General features: G+C 32.8%; 3 protein-coding genes across 3 annotated transcripts; all 3 read left to right on the top strand.

The window, feature by feature from the left end:
* LOC137811025 (probable serine/threonine-protein kinase PIX13) lies at nucleotides 1-2,814 on the top strand. Its single transcript, XM_068612577.1, has 6 exons — nucleotides 1-185; nucleotides 271-566; nucleotides 1,261-1,396; nucleotides 1,500-1,642; nucleotides 1,876-1,999; nucleotides 2,130-2,814. The coding sequence occupies exons 1-6, from the start codon at nucleotides 122-124 to the stop codon at nucleotides 2,450-2,452; spliced, it is 1,086 nt and encodes a 361-aa protein (XP_068468678.1). The 5' UTR covers nucleotides 1-121; the 3' UTR covers nucleotides 2,453-2,814.
* Nucleotides 2,815-6,804: 3,990 nt separating this feature from the next.
* On the top strand, nucleotides 6,805-7,639 carry LOC137809664 (disease resistance response protein 206-like). The gene has a single exon (XM_068610764.1). It carries the CDS (start codon nucleotides 6,805-6,807, stop codon nucleotides 7,390-7,392), a length of 588 nt encoding a protein of 195 aa, XP_068466865.1. The 3' UTR covers nucleotides 7,393-7,639.
* A 7,869-nt stretch (nucleotides 7,640-15,508) lies between these two features.
* On the top strand, nucleotides 15,509-16,676 carry LOC137809244 (uncharacterized). Its single transcript, XM_068610378.1, has 2 exons — nucleotides 15,509-15,838; nucleotides 16,605-16,676. The coding sequence occupies exons 1-2, from the start codon at nucleotides 15,509-15,511 to the stop codon at nucleotides 16,674-16,676; spliced, it is 402 nt and encodes a 133-aa protein (XP_068466479.1).
* Nucleotides 16,677-26,454: the final 9,778 nt, after the last annotated feature.

Below are 26,454 nucleotides of genomic sequence, written 5' to 3'. Positions count from 1 at the left end.
GTCAAACAATATCCTTTCATTTCTAACGAAAATGACCCATTTTTCCCAACACTAGCCACCCATTAGTCCTTGTTTGGTTTTTCAATTAATTCATTCTCCATTTAACTACTCAACATTCAACATGGGTCTCTGCTTTGCTTCTCTCGCTCCTCGCCAAACACCCTCTAGTTCTCTTCCCTATTCCGGCAAGTCACCAACTGCTTCATATTTTTAGTTTCATATGAAAAGTGAGAGAGAATTAGCGATTTGATGTGCTTTGTTGGGATGCAGGTTCAGGGCGTGAAGGCACAAGTGTTGATGGAGGAAGCAGTAGTAGTATCAGTGGCAATAACGCTGTGTTTCCGAGAGTTGAAACGAGGAACTTGAAGCAGTTCAATTTTGCGGATCTGAAAGCGGCAACCAAGAGTTTCAGGTCTGATGTATTGCTTGGAGAAGGGGGTTTTGGGAAAGTTTACAAAGGATGGTTGGATGAGAAAACTCTGACACCAACCAAATCTGGATCTGGAATGGTAGTTGCTGTTAAGAAATTGAATTCCGAGAGTGTGCAGGGATTTCGAGAGTGGCAGGTTACTTTAATTTCCACTCTCCTCATTCTTTAAACCATTTTCATCTTCTGTGTTCTGTATTTTACTCCTTATTTTATCTCTCCACTTACAAAGATCACAAATATTAAATAATGAAATTAATATATTTCTCTATATTAAAATTATTTTGAACTGATTTATATTATTTACATTGTTGTTTCTCTTTTCTTTACTATTGATGTGTAAAAAATTAAAAAATAAAGTTAAAAAGCTCAAAATAGCAGTTTTAAAAGTAAATCAGAAGTTATTTAGTCAGTTTAGATTAAAAAATCTTTTTAAATTAAATCTTCCATCATGTTAATTAATTTAGAATAAGAGAAAAAGGTTATACTCTTGTGTCTTATTTTCAAAAATTACTTCAGCTAATTTTTTTAAACTTTTTTTTCGCTTTTTCTTTCCTTATAAATTATCCTCATTAGATTAACAATGTGATACAGATGTAGAGAAAAAGTAAGTGAATAATTGTTTTATTACATAACTAACATTCCACTTGAAACAAGTTTTAGTTAAAATATTATCTTTAATTAAAAATTAATACGTCAACGATCTATGCTAAAAATAATAACCCTTTTTATCATTTTTTTATTATTAATTTATTAGTTTCAATCAGTATGAGAGATTTTCTTTTATGTTTGATTGGATACTAACATGTTGCCCTGTTTTTATGACAATGCAGTCAGAAATCAATTTTTTAGGAAGAATTTCTCACCCAAACCTGGTCAAGCTTTTGGGTTACTGTTGTGACGATGTGGAATTTCTACTTGTGTATGAGCTCATGCCAAAGGGAAGCTTGGAGAATCATCTATTTAGAAGTATGAGCTTAAGACAACTAAAATACATATATAAGAAAATTGTTGGTCATGGATTTGTTGAGTTTGGCTCATTCTGTCTGTTTTTGTTTTTGTTTCCAATTAGGAAATACTAGCACAGAAACACTGTCTTGGAACACCCGAATCAAAATAGCTATTGGTGCAGCTAGAGGCTTGGCTTTCTTACACACCTCAGAAAAGCAAATCATATACAGAGATTTCAAAGCCTCCAATATATTACTTGATGAGGTTTCCTACTTTTACCTACTTCCTCTCTCACACTTCTCTTATATTTTCTACCTTTTTTCATTACCATGAGAAATGGAAGCCAAAATAAATTAAGTGCAACTTCTAGCTCGGTTGTATGGCAAGTTTTTGAATTTGGACCTACTCGTTTTATGCTATGTTGGAATAAACTTCTCTAAAAGGACTTCTAAAGAAATATAGAAAACCCACAAATCTAATTTATTCATCTTTTGTAGGATTACAATGCAAAAATTTCAGATTTTGGGTTGGCCAAATTAGGCCCTTCTGGGGGATATTCACACGTGACTACCAGGATCATGGGCACATATGGGTATGCTGCTCCAGAATACGTTGCAACAGGTGATCATCATATCTACATACATAGTTTAAATGGTTGCTTTGTGAAGAAACTACTTTGTTGAAACATAAGAACAGTTTGATCCTATTGTTTCTAATATGCATGGGTGTGGATTGTGTTGTGATTGAACAGGCCACTTGTATGTGAAGAGTGATGTTTATGGTTTTGGAGTAGTGCTGCTTGAAATTCTGACAGGGTTGAGGGCACTTGATAGAAATCGCCCCTTAGAGCAGCAGAATCTGATTGAATGGGCTAAGCCTTCTCTTTCTGATAAAAAGAAGTTGAAAAGCATAATGGATGAGAGAATAGAGGGTCAGTATTCAACCAAGGCAGCAATGCGAGCAGCACATTTAACTCTAAAATGCCTTCAACGTGACCATAGAAAACGTCCTCCCATGAAAGATGTTCTGGAAACATTGGAACGCATCGAAGCTATCAAGAATAGAAGACAATAATAATCCAAGAAACATAGTACTATGCTTGGAACTATGCTCAATTTTCATTAGCTAATTTATCATCCTTCTGGTTACCACTTTATTTTGCAACATATTGTCAAGGTCTGAAACATAGATATCTGTTGCATCAATATGTAGTTAGCTACCAATTCTTGTGTAATTAACAGTTAGGAATTCAATGTTAGCTCAAAGTTTAATTTAGGTAGAATAACTGAACTCTTGAAGTTTTAGATTGAAGAATGTGTACTTTTTTAGGGGTTGATAAAATTAAAATGCATAGCACTTTAAGTCTGTGAGATCAATTTATTTGAATGTATGTATTTTATAAATTCGATTCAATACAATACATGTCCATTTCTACAGATCAATGTATCATAAAAATGCTACAAATTTAGCTACGTTGATTACTAGTAAAAAAATATTACAAATAGGTCATTGAACTTTATAATTTAATGTCAAATTATTTATTAAAATTATAATTTAGTGGTCAAATTAATCCTTAAATATTATGACTAAATGATAAGATGAGAGGATATCCATTATTTGGATCAAGGGGTGTCCACGAAAGGAGAGAGAGTGAATCTGTACGGTGATATTTTTCTCGTTTTGTCATTTTTTTTGTTTTGCGCAATAATATATATAATAATACATTTTTTTTATCATATTGTATAGTATTTCATACTTTATTCTATATATTTTCTCTTATTTATAAATAAATTTATTGTACAATTCACTTTACATATAACATTTTTCATTATAAAATGTCCTCTAAAATATCTATATGTTGTGTTATGTACCTTACATACAATCTAATTCAATAAATAGAAAACTTTCAAAATGTATAAATAGATATAGCATAATCCTGTATATGTTTAGATAATATTATTTTTATAATTCTTTTCATGTTTTAACAATATTAAGTAACTCGTATTTTTTTTTTAAAATAATTATTTAGTGTTATTGAAATAAATTATTTATCGGTACCGAAAATAATTTACAATATTTTAATTAACTCTAATCTACACAAAAAATACCATATATTTTATTATTTAAATATTTTTAAATATAAGGGTAAATTTGTAAAGTTACATTTTATATCTTTTAAAAAAAATAAAAAAATTTCACCAACATCATATCACTCACAAACTTCATTAATTTTTTCTCAAAAATTCACTTTAACCTACCACAATCCACACACTCATTTTTTCACACTTTCCTCTCAAATTTTCACATATCCACTCCCTCAAATATTCAAACATCTAATCCCTCAAATTCTCACACGTCACCTCCCCAATTCAAACACAACCTAAGAGTTTTTTAAAAGCTTATGAGGTTATTTCTCTCATTTTACTTTTGTGATATAATTCATCTTGCAAAATGATATAGTGCACGAAGAAAACCCAAGATAAACTAACTCCGACCCGACTCTTTCTTCCTACACCTCCATACCTTCTTGTGCCACCCCATACTAAATATGAAAATACCATTTTATTCTTTTCTTTTCACCCCCTTGGATTTGAAATAATAAGCCTATGGATTATGTAATCCGGATATATTCTGGATTACATAATCCAGAAGTCAATTTCATATTTAGAAAAGACTTCCGGATTATGTAATCCGGAAGCTAATAACAAATCTGAAAAAAAGACTTCCGAATTAAATAATCCAAAAGCTAATCTTATGTATATAAAAGATTTTCAAATTATGTAATCCGGAAGCTAATCACAAAAGACTTCTGGATTACATAATCTGGAAGCTAATTCTGAATCTAGAAAAAGACTTCCGGATTATGTAATCCGGAATATTGAGAAGGGTATTTTTGGAATACGAAAAATTTATGGGGGTGGCACAACAAGGTATGGAGGTGCAGGAAGAAGTAGCCCTCCGACCCAGATGTAGGCCCAATTTTCGTAATTTCAGAATCCAGGAAACTCTAGGCCATTGGGCTTTCTGGAACAGCCAACAAAAAATAAAAATAATAAAATTGTTGGTTTTTTGATTGGCTGCAATCTGACATAGAATCTAGCTATCATTTGTAATTAGTTTTGCATTATTTTTTCTTTCCCTACTGATCATAACTTTTTAACATCATTAGGAATCAAGTTAAATCAATCTTTTATATCATTTTAAAAAATTAATGTTGAAAATTTTAATGCTTTTTCGAAAATTCAATTCCAAAAGCGATTTACAGTTCACTTTCCAAAATCAAATTTTTAAAAGTGTTTAATACATTTCAAAATTTAAAATTTGGAAGTAATTAAATTATTAAATGCATTAAATATTATTTGCAACTTAATTTCAGGAAACTGGTGCTAACTGCAAAGGTAAATATTCCTTAAAGTTTAATTTTGATATTCTATTATTGTAATTTGTTTATATTGTCAATCAATCAAAAAATACTTTAGACATGAAATTTAAAGTATTTTCTTTAAATTAATAAATTTTAATTATATAACAATGCTTCAATTAAAATATCATTCTTGTTTTTGAATTTATCAAACATTCCATCTTGTCCTACTTTTTCGACAATAAGTATAACCAAGTTATAATGGATAGTTGGTGACCGAAAAGAAGAAGTTCATAATGGGTAGGGTTTTTAAGGATTTCATTTAAAGTTTAACTTCTATATGTTTATGAAAATTAACTTTCAGATATATTGTGTTTTAATGATAGTTAAGACTTTTAAGAGTGTAATTTGAAGTTTGATTTCTATGCACTTTATGAAAAGCTTTTGTTGGAGAGATGGCGTTTATTCAAGACACTCTTGCTTTTATTATTTTAAAATGCCCCCACCTTTTGTAAATACTCATTGTAAAGAAAAATATAAATGTTTAAAATCAACAAGAAATTTAAAATTGAGAGTTTATAATAATTGTTTTAATGGACAATCCTTCCTACTCTAACCAATATTGAAAATAGATTAATTAAAATATTGAAAATAGATAATAAGGTAAACTATTTTTTACTACTTTCTTTTAAAAAAATATATTTTTATTTTTATTAAGAAGTGAATATTTATCTCCACTTATATATTATAAAAAATAAAATTTGCATGCGCTTATACTATGAAACTTATATATTATATACTATGAAAATTTCATATCTAAAAGTCAGTGACCTATATCATATAACATACCTACATAAAATTTATATAAATGTTATTTTAACATGTCCTTTTTATTATTTTGCAGTCATCTTTAACTGGTAAAATTTTGTTGAATAGTTCAATTAACATACCAATAACTAATAATTTTACTCCAGTGGTAAGAGAGATGGTATCCACTCACTAGAATGAATTTCCCCTTTTCTATTACAAAAGAAAAATATTAAAATGAAGTGAATTTTTTGTTTTGTTGGTCATGCAACTTGAATTATACAATTATAGGAGAGTGTCATGTTTCACTAACCACTCAACTAATCACGTGTCTGCTCTATTTTGAAGGACACGTTTTACCTAAGTTCACTTTACTAATCATATGCTCTTAATTTTGCAAACATTGGGAAAATCAAAATGAACCAGATAAAGTAGTTTGACTCTTTCTACATTGTTTCTGGACACATGTGTACTTATGAAATAACCAAAAGGTCTTCCATGATTCAAACAAATTTTATGGTTCAGAAATAAGGAAAAAGGTAATACTTAAAAGAGGAAAAGGAAAAATGTAAATATGATGGATAATAGAAGAAAGATTAATAAAAACAAAACGTTATTATAAAACATATGTATTTTTAAAAAATGTTAATAGTTTTTGTTAAACATTTTATAATTTCTAAATTTTTGCAAGAAATTCAATCCGAAGGACTAATAAATATTAATAGAGTGCTTGATATATGATTAACGTTTGTAATTTTGATTTTAAGAGCATTCTTCATTCACAATTTTTTTTTCGGCAACTTTAATCTTCACATTTTAAATTTTTTACTTCAATTCTCATTTTTGGTGTAATTTGTTTTTAATTTTAGTCCAATTAAACTCAAGTCTAGCATTTCTTTTAAGCACCATTTAGAAGAAAAAATATAATTCAAATATAAAAATTAGAAAATTGGAATCAAATTACGGATTTTAAAAAGTTTGATTGCTTAAACTATAAAAAAAAGAACATAAATTACCAAATAAGACTTCAATTATATTTCAATTAAAAAGAAAAATAATCTAAAACAGATATTATATCATCTAACGTCATCATATGGTTATGGAAGTAGGATCATAATTTATGATAGAATAAAAAAGATTTAGTTTCTCATAAGTAATTATTAATTCTTAGTTTACTTACCCATCATTTTCATTGATGATGCCATCACACTATATATACTGCAAACCTATTTCTTCTGTGATCAAAACAAACCTAACCATGGCATTTGCTTCTCATAACTATGCTCTTCCTATTTTCCTTTCAGTTTTAGCCCTAATCCCATTTGAGGGCACTTGTGGCTCCCATCTCAACCACAACTACCGTCGTGACCGTCGCAACCCTAGTCCAAAATCTCTTCACTTCACCTTGTTCCAACACGAAACTACAAACAAAACAGGGTTTGTGATAGTAAATGGGGTGGAAGGAAGTGAAGGAAAGAGTGAAACCTCAACCCCTTTTGGTAGCCTTTTTGTGTTTCAGGACCCTTTGACTGCCAAAGCAAACAGATCCTCCAAACAACTTGGGACAGCAGAAGGAACTTCCATCACCTCTGGTCTTGATGGACTCAGCAGCATTTCGGTTGCAAAGCTAACTCTTCGGGTGAAGAATCACAAGGGCTCGATTTCCATTGTTGGAGGCACAAATAGCCTCGAGCGTTCGGATTATCCAGTTGTAGGAGGCACTGAAGATTTCTTGTTTGTGCATGGCTATGTCACCTCTTCTCCACTTGATGTAAAGGCTACTACTGTTGTCTACAAGATTGGATTTCATCTTTACTGGCCTCCATATCCACCTCTAGCATCTTAAGAAAATACTCCACTTTAAATCATCAAATCTCCTTTTTGTTATCATTACTTTTTAACCAACCCATTGACATCATGTGTGACTAGGGTGAGTCAAGGTTTGTTGCTGTTGTTGTATTTTCTGAAAATTTTCCTCTTGTTCTCATTTTCCTGTGTGACTTTCTTGTAGTCATAACATACACTTAATAATGTGTTTATTTCTGGGGTGTATAGATTGACTTCGGAAAGGATTGATCATGATTTTTCTTGTCTATATATATATATATGTATGTATATCTTTAATGGATAAAAAAAGATTCACCTTTACATCAGTAAGAACGTTCATTCTGCATGATTTTACTTATCCGCATGCACGTTCTGAGGCTATAATCCAAAATACTGTTACGAAAAGAGACGAAGAGGTGTGGCAAAAGTTGAACATGTCACCTGATTCTTCGATAGGTGATAGAAAGGTTACCTTATTATATGGTCAAGAGTCAAAACATGTTACGAGATTCATTGTATTTATTTATTTTTTTTTCTCGGCACGAGATTCGTTGTATAATTAGGTGATATGGAGATTAGCTTATACTGTCAGAGTTGAGAGCCAATGCATTTTACCAAATTCATTGGGTTTATGCCTACAGATAATCAGCAACACCCTTTATGTTGACGATGTTAGGCCCTATCAATTTCACCAACTACTTATAATATACCACATTTGAAAGAAAAATATGGTTGAACAACCGGTAATGCACTTGCTACACTATACAACCGCTACGTTGCAAAATTAATATTATTTTATTGGAATTGTGGGGTCTATGTTTAATAGATTTAAAATTTTGTTTAAGGTCCGAATGTGAAGAAGTTATATCAGAAGTAATTGGGACACCTTCTTCTCCTCCATTTTTGTTGGCATTCTCTTTCATTCTCGTTCATGTTCCTTCATTTTTCTTCATTGTTGCAAGTGTTGTGCGCATTCTCCTTCATTCTCCTTCACGTTCTTGCCGTACTGCAAGTCATTGTCTTCCACCTTCTTCTCAAGGTTTCTCCTCTACCTTCTCTTCCACCGTGGGTTTAGGGATTGATGACCAAAGGTAATACATTTTCTATTCAGATCTTTATTTAGTGAAACATTCATGTTGTGTGCTTTGTATTAAGTGGTCCGTGTTATTTGCCATGTGCTGACCCTTGTATGAGCAAAAGTTTTTATTTAAATATGATGTGGTCATAGTTGTCTAGGTTTACTATTTAGTCTTTTTATGGAGCATGATTTTTGTGTGTGTAATATATTGTTAAAAGTATATATTTGCGTTTACGTAGTTTGTGTAACTATGCATGTTTTTTTAGCATTTTTTTTCTCCAAAAAAGATATTTTCTGAAGCTATTCTTGTTGGGGTGGGGCATAATGTAGGGCGAAAGTACCTTAAATAAGGTTTTTAGAAGCCAAGAGTGTAGGGAAGTGTTAAGTAAGCACAAAATTCACTGAACTTAGAAGGTGACAGTATATGATGACCCACATTAGACTTTGTGCACAGACCCATGAATTTTTTTTATGGAAATGGGAAGTAAGTGTTTGTCTTAGTTGGGGAGGGGCATGAGGTGGGGAGAAAGTGGGTTAAATGAGTTCTTTAGAGCCCATGGTAAAGAGTAGAAGATGATGTTTAGTAAAGAATGAAACCATGAATTTGGTATTTCGCTTGTGATGTTCTTGTATTAGATGGTGCAGACTGTGCAAGTTGACCATTTGTACAAAATTCTGCAGAAGTTTGGTGGAATGAATAGTCCCCCTTAAAAGTAGTCAAACAAAAACTTACTATACAGCCAAACGGGTTAGTATTGAAATGAAAAGATTTCTTATTTTCATGCATATGAATATGTAATTTATTTTGACGTGCTTTCATTTATGTAGTTATGATTGTGGAGTTTTGGTTTTGAAATATATTGAGTATGACAGGAAGACGATGCCTGAATGCATCACCCACTACAAGAAAACAGCCAAATAGCTTCCAAATTCTGTGTGGGCCATTTTCGGACGCTACTATCGTCGGCCAAAATGGCGAGAAACCCACGCAAAAATGGCAATGGACGCAAAACGGACGCACTTATGGATTTAATGTTTTTTTTTTAAAACAGTCTAGTTTGCGTCGGCCCAGAACCACGCATATGTGTCGGCATGCGTCGGCTGCATCCCACGCATATGCGTCGGATTTGCGTTGGCCACGGCCCACGCATATGCGTCCGTCACAACCCACGCAAAGCCCACACATGTTTATATTTTAGGATTTTAAAATTATTAATTTAAATTTATTTAATCTATAACAAATATTTTAATATTTAATTCTTTATTGTATTTATTTTAAAATTATTTCTTTAATATTATAATAAATTATTTAATTTATCAAATTTTAATATAAATTAGTTAAATTAAAATTATTAAATTATTTAAGTGTTTGATTTAAAATTAATTTAGTAAAAGAAAAGATCTATTTAAATTATTTAAATGTTATATAAAATATTTTATTATTTTAAAAATTATTTATTTTAAATTTATTTTATTTATATATTGTCATAAATATTTTTTTTAAAATTATGATATAAATTAGTTAAATTAAATTTATTAAATTGAGGAAGTGTTTAATTTTGAAATTATTTAAATGAAGTTATCTTAAAAAGTTTATAAAGATTTGAAAACATGTAGAAAAATAATAATTAATTAAAAAATAGTAAAAGAAAAGTAAAAAACAAATGTGTATTTAAATTTTGTAAATATTATATAAAATATACATAAATTTAAGAATATAAATTCAAGATGAAGTAATTAATTAGTGCAAATGGTAATGGATGTATTTAAAAATAGAGAATAAATTTTATCTAAAAATGTTTTATTTGGTTTAAGAAAAAAAAAGTTAGATAAATTTTTTAATTAGTAACTTAAATAAATTTAAATGTTATATGTGTGCAATGGCTGAATGAACTAGGATTTTTGTTTTGATATTCATTATAATTTTAAAGATGTTATTTCTCATAAATGAAGCATAAGATCATCTTAAAGAATTAGCAAAAATGTATACTACAAGAAAAATTGGAATTACATACAACCAAAATCCGTATGTAAAACCGTATGTAAAACAGATTTACATACGGATTCTGAATCCGTATGTAATTACAAACAGATTTATCCGTATGTAATGTACAAAAATTTATTTTTAATTTTTTCATTATTACTAATTATTATTTATACTTATTTATATTTTTTTATTAATGTTGGAAGCATTATTACTTAAGGATAATTTATTTTTAATTTTTTCATTAATATTGCAAGGAAACTGCAGCAGCCAGGACTCTCCAGTGCCCAGAGGCAGAGTTAACCACTAGACCATACAAGTTTTTTGGTCATATTATCATTTTTATTATACTTATTATTATTAACATAATTTATACATATTAATATAATTATTATTAATAATAATAAAATAAATTATATTCATATTATTAATATTTATTAATATTATTCACATTATTAATATTTATTAATATTATTCATATTATTAATATTATTCATATTATTAATATTATTACTAATATTATTATTAATAATATTATTATTATTAATAATATTATTAATATTATTATTATAATTAAAATTATTATAAATATTATTATTAATATATAAATATTATTATAAATATTATTAATATTATTATAAATATTATTAATATTATTATAAATATTATGAATATTATTAACATTATTTATATTATTATTAATATTATTAGTATTATTATTAATATTATTAGTATAAATATTCATATTACTAATATTATATTCATATTATTAATATTATATTCAGTGCAGAATGTTTCATATGACTTGTGTTCGAGTCCTATCCAATGCAAAATGTTTCCAACATTAATAAAAAATATAAATAGGTATAAATAATAATTAGTAATAATGGGAAAATTAAAAATAAATTTTTGTAAATTACATACGGAAAAATCCGCAAAATCTGATAATTATGCGTCGGATAGGCCCACGCAAAAGTCGCCAAATGTGCGTCCGTTTTTTGCGTACACCTAGATCTGCATGTTGCGTCTGTTTTGCGTGGGCTTCACGCAAGATGCGTCGAACTTTCTGGACGATGCTAATTTGTATTTGCTTTCATGCTTTTTTCGTCGGATGCGAAACGGACGATACTCCGACGCATAAGCGTCTGTTTTTTCACTTTTGCATCTGTTTTTGGATCACGCAAAATGACTGTTTTTGTTATAGTGACCGTACGTATTTGTTCCCTTCACTATTAGACTAAAAGCTCTAAGTTTTATTGTTCACTGAAAATTGATTTTCACAAATTTTTCAGAACGAACTTCAAGCATTTCGTCAAGAAATGTTTGCAATTGGGTCCTAGATGCACGTAATGCAGAATGAGAAAGTGTGTTGACGGACTTCAACTTTCGTAGTAGTTCAGAATGATGGTGGTTCAGAGTGCGTTGAATCTGAAGTTTCATGTCGTGCAATTGTCTACTTATTCGTTAGATGTCTTAGTGGATCTAAACAATTTGTTACATGTGCTTTGCAATCAAATGTGTGTGCAGTTGTTGAATGAGTTTTTCTAAACGATGTATGAAGTACATATTAAAACTAAAAATAATGGGAAAATTAAAAATAAATTTTTTAAATTACATACGGAAAAATCCGCAAAATCTGATAATTATGCGTCGGATAGGCCCACGCAAAAGTCGTCGCATGTGCGTCCGTTTTTTTGCGTCCACCCATATTCTGCATGTTGCGTTCGTTTTCCAACATTATTAAAAAAAATATAAATAGGTATAAAAAATAATTAGTAATAATGGGAAAATTAAAAATAAATTTTTGTAAATTACATACGAAAAAATCCGCAAAATCTGATAATTATGCGTCGGATAGGCCCAGGCAAAAGTCGCCGCATGTGCGTCCATTTTTTGCGTCCACCCAGATTCTGCATGTTGCGTCCGTTTTGCGTGGGCTTGGCTCTGTCAAGAGGTGTCCAACTTTCTGGCCCACGCTAATTTGTATTTGCTTCCATGCTTTTTTCGTCAGATGCGAAACGGACAATACTCCGACGCATAAACGTCTTTTTTTTCACTTTTGCATCCGTTTTTGGCCCACGCAAAATGGCTATTTTCTTGTAGTGATCGTACGTATTTGTTCCCTTCACTATTAGACTAAAAGTTCTAAGTTTTATTGTTCACTGAAAATTGATTTTCACAAATTTTTCAGGACGAACTTCAAGCATTTCGTCAAGAAATGTTTGCAATTGGGTCCTAGATGCACGTAATGCAGAATGAGAAAGTGTGTTGACGGACTTCAACTTTCGTGGTAGTTCAGAATGATGGTGTTTCATAGTGCGTTGGATTTGAAGTTTCATGTCGTGCAATTGTCTACTTATTCGTTAGATGTCTTAGTAGATCTAAACAATTTGTTGCATGTGCTTTGCAATCAAATGTGTGTGTAGTTGATGAATGAATTTTTCTAAACGATGTATGAAGTACATATTAATAGACCTAGTAAGAGTCCTAGAAGCATTAATAAATGTAGAAACATAATGACTTACATAGACTTCCATTGAGTTGAACAATGTTCCAATTTTTTAATGCGAGAATTGAAGACCTATATTGTTGTACCATATGATGCAACAAAGCTTCTAATTAAACTTAATATTACTTTCCATGATTTCTGATATGATGACAAGCTTTTCCATAAATTCTTCTATTGGTATTGAAACCCAAATGGTCCATTAGCAGGTGCCACATACTTTGGAAGGTAAATTTAATGGTGGTCCTTGATGAAGGATGACTTCGTTCTTAGTTGCTTGGACTCAGTCAAAAGAAAGTTATAAATATTTACCTTTCCCCATTTTGCTGCACTAAAATATGTGTAAAGTGAAGAATATTAAGTTAAAGTACAAAAATTGGCAACTTTTTTACCAACTAGGATCAAAGCGAGGAAGACAAAAGTTTATGATACTAAGCATAAGCAACATTCGATCAAAAAGTTGTACTCAATGTTTCTAAAAAATTGATCATTTATACAATTTTAAAATAGCGAACAAAATAAAATTGTGGTGAAGTGGTAGGGAATAAGTGGTGACCCATGAAGGAAAATGTGGTGACCTGTGACAAAGTTTCTGCACACGGAGTACATTTTCCTAATTTGACACAGAGAAAAGTGCATTCTCTGGGAAAGGCGGTGCATGAGCATCATCTTCGTATGAAGTGAGTGAGTAGGGGTCCACCTATATGCATGTGAAAAAGTGCAATCACAGATGGACTTGGGTAATGTTAGACATGGTGGTGACCTAGTAGAGAATAAGTGATGACCCATGAAGGAAAATATGATGACCTGTGACAAAGTTTATGCACATAGATTATATTCTCCTAATTTGACCCACAAAGAAAAGTGCATTCTCTAGGAAGAGCGGCGCATAACCATCATGTTCGTATGAAGTTGTTGACAAAGATGCTTTGATGTCTCCAAATCCTAGTGGAAAGCTTGAAGATCTTGCTGTTGTTGTGTGTGTGTGTCTAGTTGTTTGAAACTTGTTAATTCACTCCTTTAGTTGATCCAAGCTCAATTGAATCTTTAACATTTTGAAAAGATGAATTTTCAAAAAGGAAGTAAAATTTCAATAGGTTGAAATTTCGATTTAACAAGTTGTTTGACACAGTGGATTTTAAGCTTTGTCTTTTCCTTTGCTGTCAAACAAATTTCAACAGGTTGAAATTCATTTTAACAGGTTGTTTGACACTTAGTAGATTTCAAAATGATTTGGAAAAGCTTTGTCTTTGGCTTTGCTGTCAAACAAATTTTAACATGTTAAAATTTTGAAACAACAGGTTATTTGACACTTAGTGATTTTGAATGCTGTAAAAAAACATTCAATTGGTTATTTCGAAAAATCAACCGACTATTTTGCTGAAAACCTTAACAGGATGTTGTTAGGTGGTTTTTATGTTTTGAATGATTCCAACTGCTTTGGGGCTTTTATTGTAAACTGTTTTAACCATTTGATTGAAAGATAAAAAGGTGTTTTTTACGCTCCTAAGTTAGAACTAAGATAGAGATAAATCAAAAACAGTTTTGAAAGAGCTTTGGATCATCTCAATTGTGTGGAATAGGATTGGGTCTTGTATTCTGATCTTTGATCTTGTGATTTACCCAGGTGTTTTCTATTCCCTTCCTTCTTAATAATTGTATTTATGTACTGGTGTTTCCAAGAAGTGTTGTGTGTTCTTGAGGGGATCAAGATCAACATTCTTGGAGTGTGAAATCCTATAAAGTCAGTGGGATTCTGGCTTGAGGTGTGTGGTGTTGCAAAGAGGGTGAGTGGGCTTTGTGGGATTCAAAGTCACCTCTTTGTGATTGTGTAATTTGTAATCTGTGGTTGATTACATAGTGAATTCTCAGTGGTTTCTGAGGACTGGATGTAGCTTAGGTGTTGAGTGAACCAGTATAAACATTCTGTGTGAATCTCTCTATCCTTACACTATTTAAATTGCTTTCAATCTGTTTTGATAAAACTGCTGATAAAAACAACCGGTTATTTCGTAAAAACAATAGGTTGAATTTCTGCATCAAGCTTAAAACAGTTTTATATTTGGCTGAACAGTTTCTCCATTGATTAATTCTTCATAGCCTTTCACTCTACCTTCAATACTTGCGAAAATCTTTAAAAAACAATTCACCCCCTCTTGGTTTAGCCCTATAATTCTAACAATTGGTATCAGGGCAAGGTACTTGAAAGTTATTTAAGTTTTGATCCTAAACCATTTTTTATTAAAATGGCTGAAAAATTACCCTTTGGGGAGGGTGCTTCAATAACCGACCACCTTTGTCTTGTGGATTGAATTATCAATTCTGGAAGGTTAGAATGAAAAATCTTTGTTGAATCAATTGATAGAGGAATTTGGGATGCTATTGTAAATGACCCCTTTGTTCCTAAAATTGAAAAAGATGATGTTTTTATTGAAAAATCTTGGTCCGAATGAACTGAGTTTGAAAGTAAAAGAGCTCAATATGATTGCATTGCTAAGAATATCATCTCTTATGCCTTAAATTCCAATAAGTTTTTCAGGGTCTCAAAATGTGTTTTTGCAAAGGAGATGTGGGACATCCTTGAGGATTTCCATGAAGGTGCAATTGATGTGAAGAACAACAAGGACAAAAACCAGCCATCAAACAAGTACAATACCAAGAATGTTAATGAATTTAATTCTACAAACTGCACTTGTTTTGGATGTGGTAAACATGGACACATCAAGGTTGAATGTCCAAGCAATGTGAGCAAAGAGAAAGGGAGTTACAAGAAGTATAAGAAGAAAGGCAAATCAAGAAGAGCATACAATAATGATTCATCTTCAAGTTCTTCATCAAAGCATGATGAGGAAGCCAATCTGTGTTTCATGGCAATGGAAGAATCCGAATCAAGCAGTGTAAGTTCAAGTTCTTCCATTAATGTTGAAAATTATAGCCAACTTGTTTAGGCCTTCAATGAGACTCATGAAGAAGCTAATAGGTTGGCCCTTTTGAACAACCGATTGAAAGGTTTAAACAACTGGTTGGAAAATAGAGTCAAAACTTTGGAAGAAGAGTTGAACAATTCAAAAACAGATTTTGAAACTTTGGAAATGATTTACAATAATTCTTCTTGCAAGTGTGATTCTAGCTTTTGTGAAAATTGTGAATCACTTGAAAAGAAAATGCACTACCTTTTAAAAACCATGGACAAGTTTCCGAAAGGTCAATCCAATCTTGAAACTGTTATTGCTTCTCAAAAATGTGTTTTTGGCAAGGCTGGGTTGGGGTTTAATCCAAACAACAATAACAAATCTGTTTCAAAACCCTTTTCAAGTTTCTTTGGAAAACAACCTGTTGTTTTGTCAAAACAACTGGTTAAAATTTGCTTTTACTGCATGAAAAAGGGTCATACTGTTAGATTCTGCAGAATAAGGAAGTTTTCTGTTTCTAAAGGTATTTTGAAATGGGTTCTTAAGGTTTCTAAGATTCTTAAGGCTCCTATTAACATCATTGGACCCAAATTCATAAGGGGACCAAATCTTGCTTTTTAATCTTTTCTTGTAGGTATCCTTGGCAGCCAAGAATCATTTTTTGGGCTTGAAGAATGACTGCTAAAGGGAAGAATATCAAGAGCAAAATATGTCTTTGTGCCTGTACTTTTCAATTGTATATGTCTTGCAGGGTTCTTTGAATGTCAAGAGACATCCTTGGCTCATGCATAGTGGTTGGTCAAAAGAGAAACTTCAAGAATAAAGAGTATGTGTGTTTTCATTTCTCAATTTATGTAAGTGTACCTTGTGACCATATGAACATCTCAAAGTCTTCTTTTTGGGTGAATCTATTGGGGTTCTCTGTGCAAAGGTATGAACAAATTGCATACTGCATTTTCATCAATTTAAAAGGTAATTTTTGGTTATGATAAATGTTCTTTTTGCTGTCACAGTAAAACAACCGATTGTTTTTTCGAAACAACGATTGTTTTTTCTTTGGCACCTCTGTATAATGCTGCCATGTTTGCTTATGCATGATTAAACCTATTTCTCCTTTTCAAATCTTTCTTATGAACAAATATACATTGAGTATGCCTCAGAGTATGATAATAAAAGATGATATCCACTTGTTTTATTGAAAGCTCTATGACATGGTCTATTCTTGAAATGTCAAAATTGTTTGTACTGTTGGACTATTGTGTTATCATTCTGATTTCTGCTTTGTATAACCGTTCTCATTGTCTATTTGTAGATCAAATAGGGGGAGAAGTTTATGCTTGATTTGGTTGTATAAATAGCTTTAAAAATGTGCATCATGTTGCTTCTTTTCTGCACTTGAAAGCACTTGAATACTTCAATTTTTATGGTTTTTCTGCTAATGTTGTATATGCAGAAAACTAGTTTGTGTGTGTCTTGTTATCTTGCAACTTGCTTTTTATATGCATCAATTATGTGTTGCAAGACCTTTAAGGTACATGTGCTATGATGAAGAATAATCAAAGTGATGCTTATGGTTCAAAAGCATACACCTTACTTAAATTATTAACAAAGTTCATGAGCTATGTAAAGTAAGTTGTATATGTTCATCCCATTCTTTTGGCTTCATAAGACCAAATGAAATTCTAAACATGCTTGAGATAATGCAAAGGTATGAATGTATTTCATTATGCATTTCCCATCACTTTGAAAGATGATTTGCTTTGAAAAATAACTTTTTCTTGTTGTCTCAGAAAAATAACTGATTGTTTTCATGAATCAACCGATTGTTTTACCTCTGGCACATTTGAATAAAGTTGTTATGATTTCTTATGCACGGTTACAGTTGTTTCTTTTCTTTCAAAACCCATTGTGGGTCAAAATGCATTTACTATGCCTCTGAATCAGATAACAAAGAGATGTATTCTTTGTTTTCCTTGAAATTCAAAGCTTTTTATGAATGACAATCACATTGGTGGTCATGGGGTTGATGATATTTGTGAATGTGATTACATTTGAAGTATTCACCTTGCTTGGAGATGGTGAATGAAAAGGAGAACCCTTGGAAAGAAAGGGAAAATTGGTGGTTTGTGTGTTGTAATTCTGCACTCTTATGGTGTGTTGGAAATTGCTATGTTCTGCTGCTACACACATTGATTTTCTGGTTTATTCTGTTGTTGTCATAACTCTGATACACTACAGATTTCAGTTGCAATTCTGATATGGTATCACAGGTTTGTTGCTGCAATGGTGCTACTACATACATTGGTATTCTGGTTTTCTTCATTCAGTTTTAACCCTTCTTCTATTCTATTTGTGAAGACAAATAGGGGGAGAATTATATGGTTTGTATGTTGCTATGTATCTGCTACATATATGCTTTTAAACTAAGTTTATATGATTTAGTTAGCTGCTGCATAGCTTTGTTTTTGCACCTTGCTTTCACTAGTTTTCACACTGATTTTGTTGGTTTTCCTTATGAGAATCACCTAGTGAAAACTAGTTCTATGGTGCTAATGATATATGGATATGATTACTTCTAGTACATGCACAAATTATGTTTTGCAGGTACTGACAAATTCAAACAGAACATCACAAGCACATCACAAGCGAACCAAGGATTTATTTTCATCAAATAGGGGGAGATTGTTGAACAAGATGCTTTGATGTCTCCAAATCCTAATGGAAAGTTTGAAGACCTTGCTGTTGTTGTGTGTGTGTCTAGTTGTTTGAAACTTGTTAATTCACTCCTTAAGTTGATCCAAGCTCAATTGAATCTTTAACATTTTGAAAAGATGAATTTCTAAAAGGAAGTGAAATTTCAACAGGTTGAAATTTCGATTTAACAGGTTGTTTGACACAGTGGATTTTAAGCTTTGTCTTTGCCTTTGCTGTCAAACAAATTTCAACAGGTTAAAATTCGTTTTAACAGGTAGTTTGACACTTAGTAGATTTCAAACTGATTTGGAAAAGCTTTGTCTTTGCCTTTGCTGTCAAACAAATTTTAACAGGTTAAAATTTTGAAACAACAGGTTATTTGACACTTAGTGATTTTGAATGCTGTAAAAAAACATTCAATTGGTTATTTCGAAAAATCAACCGACTGTTTTACTGAAAACCATAACATAATGTTGTTAGGTGGTTTTTCTGTTTTGAATAATTCCAACTGCTTTTGGGTTTTTATTGTAAACTGTTTTAACCATTTGATTGAAAGATAAAAAGGTGTTTTTTACGCTCCTAAGTTAGAACTAAGAAAGAGATCAATCAAAAACAATTTTGAAAGAGCTTTGGATAATCTCAATTGTGTGGAATAGGATTGGGTCTTGTATTATGATATTTGATCTTTTAATTTACCCAGGTGTTTTTTATTCCCTTCATTCTTAATAATTGTATTTATGTACTGGTGTTTTCAAGAAGTGTTGTGTGTTCTTGAGGGGATCAAGATCAACATTCTTGGAGTGTGAAATCCTATAAAGTCAGTGGGATTCTAGCTTGAGGTGTGTGGTGTTGCAAAGAGGGTAAGTGGGCTTTGTGAGATTCAAAGTCACCTCTTTGTGGTTGAGTAATTTGTAATCTGTGATTGATTACATAGTGAATTCTCAGTGGTTTCTGAGGACTGGATGTAGCTTAGGTGTTGAGTGAACCAATATAAACATTTTGTGTGAATCTCTCTATCCTTACACTATTTAAACTGCTTTAAATCTGTTTTGATAAAACTGCTGATAAAAATAACCGGTTATTTTGTAAAAACAACAGGTTGAATTTCTGCATCTAGCTTAAAACAGTTTTATATTTGGCTGAACAGTTTTTCCATTGATTAATTCTTCATAACCTTTCACTCTACCTTCAATACTTGCGAAAATCTTTCAAAAACAATTCACCCCCTCTTGTTTTAGCCCTATAACTCTAACAGAAGTGAGTGAGGACGACCCAACCCATATGCATGTGAATAAGTGAAATCACAGATGGACTTGGATCATGTCAAACATGGTGGTGACCTGGTAGAGAATAAATGGTGACCCATAAAGGAAAATATGGTGACCTGTGACAAAGTTTCTACTCACGGAGTACATATTCCTAATTTTACCCACAAAGAAACGTCTATTCTTTGGGAAGGGCGATGCGTAAGCATCATGTTCATGTAAAGTGAGTGAGGAGGGCCCCACTTATATGCATGTGAAGAAGTGCAATTAAAAATGGATTTGGGTCATGTCAGACTTGGTTGTGACCTGGTAGGGAATAAGTGGTGACCTTTGAAGGCAAATGTAGTGACTTGTGACAAAGTTTTTGAACACATAGTAGCTTTTTCTAATTTTACCCACACTGAAAAGTGCATTCTCTCGGAAGGGCAATGCATGAGCATAATGTGAGTGCCAAGTGAGGGAGGAGGGACCGACCTATATGGATGCGAACAAGTGCAATCACAGATGGACTTGGATCATGTTAGACTAGGTGACCTGATAGGGAATATGTGGTGACCTATGAAAGAAAATGTGGTGACCTGTGACAAAGTTTAGGCACATAGTAAATTTTTCTAACTTCACCCACACTGAAAAGTGCATTCTCTTGGAAGGGTGGTGCATGAGCATGATGTCTCCACACGAAGCTCCATCTCAAACTTCTGCAGGCACACAACTTTCGTCTCACAAATTGAACCAAAGTCAATAGATGAAGCTCTCAAGGATGAGAAGTGGGTTGAAGCTATGTATGAAGAGCTGAATCAGTTTGCAAGGAATGAGGTATGGTTTCTTGTCCCTATAACAGATGAGATGAACATTATAGGTTCGAAGTGGGTATTTAGAAACAAGTTAGATGAAGATGGTGTGATCACAAGGAACAAAGCAAGGCTAGTTGACAAAGGCTACAATCAAGAGGAGGGCATAGATTATGGTGAAACCTTTGCCCCTGTTGCTAGGTTGGAGGCTGTGAGGCTACTGCTGGCTTTTGCTTGTATGAGTGGTTTCAAACTCTTCCAAATGGATGTCAAGAGTGTCTTCTTGAATGGCTACATCAATGAGGAAGTGTATGTGGATCAACCACCGAGTTTTGAAGATCATAAGCATCCCAACCATGTCTTCAAGTTGAAGAAAGCTTTGTATGGATTGAAGCAAGCTCCAAGGCAGTGGTATGAGAGGCTTAGCAACTTTCTGCTATCACATGGTTATGAAAGGGGAATGATAGACAAGACTCTCTTCATCAAAAAGTCAAAATTCAGAAATAATTATTGTACAAATCTATGTTGATGACATCATTTTTGGTGCTACACAAGATAGGTTGTGTGAAGAATTTGTGGCTGCAATGAAAGGTGAGTTTGAAATATCTATGATGGGAGAATTGTCTTTCTTTCTTGGATTGCAGGTTAAGCAAACAAAGGATGGGATCTTTCTATGTCAATCAAAGTATTGCAAGGAGATTCTCAAAGAAATTTGAAATGGAAAGCTGCAAAGAAGCAAGCACTCCAATGCCATCAAGCTGCTATATGGATGATGATTCTGCTGGAAAGAGTGTAGATCAAACCAAATACAGAGGATTGATTGGCTCTTTGCTATATCTAACAGCTAGTAGGTCGGACATCATGTTTGCCATGTGCCTTTGTGCTAGATATCAAGCAAATCCTAAAGAGTCACACTTCAAAGCTGCAAAAAGAATTCTGAAATATCTAAAAGGAACATCAACTATTGAGTTATTGTATCCTTCTCACTCTCCAATTCATTTAATTGGTTATTCAGATTCTGACTTTGCAGGTTGCAAGCTAGATAGGAAGAGCACAAGTGGCACTTGCCACCTTCTTGGCTCAAGTCTAATCTCATGGCATAGCAAAAAGCAAGCATGTGTTGCTCTCTCTACTGTTGAGGCTGAGTATATAGCTGTTGGAAGCTGTTGTGCACAGATTCTATGGCTCAAACAACAACTTGTAGACTTTGGATTAAAGATCAGCAAAGTCCCTTTGATGTGTGATAACACAAGTGCCATCAATCTTACCAAAAATCAAATTCAGCACTCAAGGACAAAACATATTGAGATAAGACATCATTTCATCAGGGATCATGTAAACAATGGGAACTGTGAAGTGAAGTTTGTGGAGACCAAACTGCAACTAGCTGACATCTTCATGAAACCACTACCAAAAGAGAGGTTTTTCTTCCTAAGAAATGAGTTAGGTATCCTTGACCTTAATAATCTCTCCTAAATTTGTGTCGTTACTGTTAAAGTCTATTTGTGAAAACAAATAGGGGGAGAATTAATTGGTCTTGTGTATCCTTATCTGAAACTGTTTAATTCTGTTAAAATCTCTGATATAAAACTGTTTTCTGCTGCTGCTGATAAAAACAACCGATTGTTTCGAGTAAACAACTGATTGTTTATCAGATTTTATGTTTTAAATGTGTGAAAAACTAACCTGCTGTTGTAAGAAGCATTTGATGGTAGATATGTTCTTTTTTAGGTACTGCTTCAGATTCAATCAGGTACAACACAAACATCAGGGATTTGTCTTCATCAAATAGGGGGAGATTGTTGAACCAAGTGGTGTTCAAGCTTTGAAGAATCCAAACCCTTTGAAGGATGTTGAAGGCTAGGCTGTGCTTGCTGTTGCTGAGCTGTCTTAGATAGGATCTGGGGTAGATTTTTTTGTAATCCACTCTTGATTGAATCCAAAGCATAGACATTCTCAATCTTTTTAGCAGAAAAGTGTTTTTCAAACTAAGTGAAAAATAACCGATTGTCTTGTCGAAACAACCGATTATTTTGTTGAAACAACCGATTGTTTTTATACTTAGGTGTTTTAAGAAAATATTGAAAACTGTTTTTCAAATGGTTGAGCTGTTAAAACCAAAACAACCGATTGATTCGAAGAAACAACTGATTGTTTGTTTTGGTACCATAACAAAAAAATGGTTTGTGCTTTGACTGAGCATTAAATGTTTTTCTAACTGATTACGCTCCAATTTTTAATGCTTTGACAAATCTTTAAAGGCAATTAATAGTTTGTTAAGATTTGATAACAAACAACAATCTTTGATATAAAACAGTAAAACAGATTTGAGTTTTACAAGATTCTGATTTTCAAAGAGTTGAGATTGCTTAGAGATTGAGATTGATCAAAGTGTGTGTGAGATAGGATTTCTGCTTGTATTGATTTCATATTTGCTTCTGTAACAAGTGTAATCCTTGTATTTGTTGAACAAGAATCTTTGTGTGTTTGCTGAGAAGTGTTGTGTGTTCTTGAGGGGATCAAGATCAACATTCTTAGTGTTGGTGTGTTAGCCAAGAGAAGTGTGTGTCTTGAGGGGATCAAGGTCACTTTCTTGGTTGTGTTGTAAGTGATCTATGTTTGATTGCTTAGTGGTGTTCCTCAGTGGTTTCTGAGAAGACTGGACGTAGTTCTGGATTTAGAGTGAACCAATATAAATCTCTGTGTGCATTTTCTCTATCCCTTAACTCTTTAAATTCAGTTTTGATATTTGTAAACTGGTATAAACAACCTATTGTTTATGCGAAACAATCGATTTTTTTGTTGGTGTTGTGCTTTCAGCTTTGTGTTTTGAGAAACTGATTTCTTTATCAAGATATTCTCGAAGTAATTTCATTCAAGGCTTAAAAGTTTTTGAAATCCCTCTTTAAACCATTCACCCCCCGTCTAGTTTAAAGCCATATAATCTAACAGTTCAGAGTGCGTTGGATCTGAAGTTTCATGTCGTGCAATTGTCTACTTGTCTTAGTGGATCTGAACAATTTGTTACATGTGCTTTGTAATCAAATGTGTGTGCAGTTGTTGAATGGATTTTTATAAATGATGTATGAAGTACGTATTAAAAGACCTAGTAAGGGTCCTAGAAGTATTCATAAATGTAGAAACATAATGGCTTACATAGACTTCCATTAAGTTGAAGAATGTTCGAATTTTTTAATGCAAGAATTGAAGACCAATATTGTTGTACCATATGATGTAGCAAAGCTTCTAATTACACTTAATATTACTTTCCATGATTTTTTATTATGATGACAAGCTTTTCCAGAAATGCTTTTATTGGTATTGAAACCCAAAGGGTCCATTAGCAGGTGCCACATACTTTGGAAGGTAAATTTAATGGTCGTGTTGAACCAAGTAGTGTTCAAGCTTTGAAGAATCCAAACCCTTTGAAGGATGTTGAAGCCTTGGCTGTGCTTGTTGTTGATGTGTTGTCCTAGATAGGTTCTGGGGTAGTTTGAGTATTGTAATCCACCCCTTGATTGAATCCAAAGCATAGGCATTCTCAATCTTTTTGAAAGAAAAATGTTTTTCAAACTAAGTTAGAAACAATCGATTGTTTTGTCGAAACAACCGATTGTTTATACTTAGATGTTTTTAGAAAAGATTGAAAACTGTTTTTCAAATGGTTGAGCTGTTAAAACCAAAACAACCGATTGATTCGAGGAAACAACCGATTGTATGTTTTGGTACCATAACAGAAAAATTGTTTTATCTTTGACTGAGCTTTAAATGATTTAACTGCTTACGCTCCAGTCTTTAAATGCTTTGACCAATCCTTAAATGCAATTAAGAGTTTGTTAAGATTTGATAACAAACAACATCTTTGAATATATTCAGAAAAACAGATTTGAGTAATAAGATTTTGGAATACAGTTTTTGAGTTTTTCAAAGAGTTGAGATTGCTTAGAGTTTGTGATTGATCAAAGTGTGTGGAATAGGATTTTGGCTTGTATTGATTTCAGATTATCTTCTGTAACAAGTGTAATTCTTGTACTCTGTTGAACAAGTTTCGTTTGTGTGTTTGCTGAGATTTGCTGTGTGTTCTTGAAGGGATCAAGATCAACAATCTTAGTGTTGGTGTGTTGGCCAAGAGAAGTGTGTGTCTTGAGGGGATCAAGGTCACTTTCTTGGTTGTGGTGTAAGTGATCAAGGTGTGGTTGCTTAGTGGATTTCCTCAGTTGTTTCTGAGAAGGCTGGATGTAGCTCTGGGTTTAGAGTGAACCAGTATAAACATCTGTGTGCAATCTCTCTATCCTTAATCTCTTTAAATTCAGTTTTGATATTTGTTTGCTGGTATAAACAACCGATTGTTTTTGCGAAACAACCGATTGTTTTTGCGAAACAACAGATTGTTTTTGCGAAACAACCGATTGTTTTTTCTGGTACTGCTGTTTTTGCTTGTTGTTTTGGCAAACTGGATTCCTTATCAATTGTTTCTTGAGATAATTTCATTCTTGACTTAAAATTTTGCGAAAACCCTCTTTAAACAATTCACCCCCCTCTAGTTTAAAGCCATCCTTTCTAACAGGTCGTTCTTGGTGAAGGATGACTTCGTTCTTAGTTGCTTGGACTCAGTCAAAAGAAAGTTATAAATATTTACATTTCCCCATTTTGCTACACTAAAATATGTGTAAAGTGAAGAATATTAAGTTAAAGTACAAAAATTGGCAACTTTTTTACCAAGTCTTTGGGTAAAAGATATACAACTAGGATCCAAGTGAGGAAGACAAAAGTTCATGATATTATGCATAAGCAACATTCGATCAAAAGTTGTACTTAATGTTTTAAAAAATTGATCATCTGTACAATTTTAAAATAACAAACAAAATAAAATTGCGGTGAAGTGCTAGGGAATAAGTGGTGACCCATGAAGGAAAATGTGGTGACCTGTGACAAAGTTTTTGCACACGGAGTACATTTTCCTAATTTGACCCACAAAGAAAAGTGCATTCCCTGGAAAAGGCGGTGCATGAGCATCATGTTCGTGTGAAGTGAGTGAGGAGGGGCCCACCTATATGCATGTGAAGAAGTGCAATCACAGATGGACTTGTGTCATGTCAGACATGGTGGTGACCTAGTAGAGAATACATGGTGACCCATGAAAGAAAATATGGTGACCTGTGACACATTTTATGCACACAAATTACATTCTCCTAATTTGACCCACATATAAAAGTGCATTCTCTGTGTGGAGTGAGTGAGGACGGCCCGACCTATATGCATGTAAATAAGTGCAATCATAGAAGGACTTGGATCATGTCAGACGTGGTAGTGACCTGGTAGAGAATAAGTGGTGACCCATGAAGGAAAATGTGGGGACCTGTGACAAAGTTTCCTCACACAGAGTACATTTTCCTAATTTGACCCATAGAAAAAAGTGCATTCTCTGGGAAGGGCAGTGTGTGAGCATCATGTTCGTGTGAAGTGAGTGAGGAGGACCCCACCTATATGCATATGAAGAAGTGCAATGACAAATGGATTTAGGTCATGTCAGACTTGGTCGTGACCTGGTAGGGAAAAAGTGGTGACCTATGAACAAAAATGTGGTGACCTGTGACAAAGTTTCTACACACATAGTAGCTTTTTCTAATTTTACCCACATTGAAAAGTTCATTCTCTCGGAAGGGCGGTGCATGAGCATGATGTGAGTGTCAAGTGAGGGAGGAGGGGTCGACCTATATGGATGTGAACAAGTGCAATCACAGATGGACTTGGGTCATGTCAGACTTGGTGACCTGGTAGGGAATAAGTGGTGACTTATGAAAGAAAATGTGGTGACCTGTGACAAAGTTTCTGCACGCAGAGTAGATTT

Source organism: Phaseolus vulgaris, chromosome 2 (assembly GCF_000499845.2).
Source record: "Phaseolus vulgaris cultivar G19833 chromosome 2, P. vulgaris v2.0, whole genome shotgun sequence".
NCBI classification, from domain to species: Eukaryota; Viridiplantae; Streptophyta; class Magnoliopsida; order Fabales; family Fabaceae; genus Phaseolus; species Phaseolus vulgaris.
This window is presented reverse-complemented; position numbering and strand designations above follow the sequence as displayed.

Bases quoted from the DNA above. Each gene is read 5' to 3' on its own strand.
- LOC137809664 (XM_068610764.1), top strand. From the start codon at position 6,805: ATGGCATTTGCTTCTCATAACTATGCTCTTCCTATTTTCCTTTCAGTT.
- LOC137811025 (XM_068612577.1), top strand. From the start codon at position 122: ATGGGTCTCTGCTTTGCTTCTCTCGCTCCTCGCCAAACACCCTCTAGT. The intron at 1,643-1,875 runs GTTTCCTACTTT...CATCTTTTGTAG, and splicing joins CCAATATATTACTTGATGAG to GATTACAATGCAAAAATTTC. The intron at 2,000-2,129 runs GTGATCATCATA...GTGATTGAACAG, and splicing joins TCCAGAATACGTTGCAACAG to GCCACTTGTATGTGAAGAGT.
- LOC137809244 (XM_068610378.1), top strand. From the start codon at position 15,509: ATGTGGGACATCCTTGAGGATTTCCATGAAGGTGCAATTGATGTGAAG. The intron at 15,839-16,604 runs GTAAGTTCAAGT...TATGTCTTGCAG, and splicing joins AAGAATCCGAATCAAGCAGT to GGTTCTTTGAATGTCAAGAG.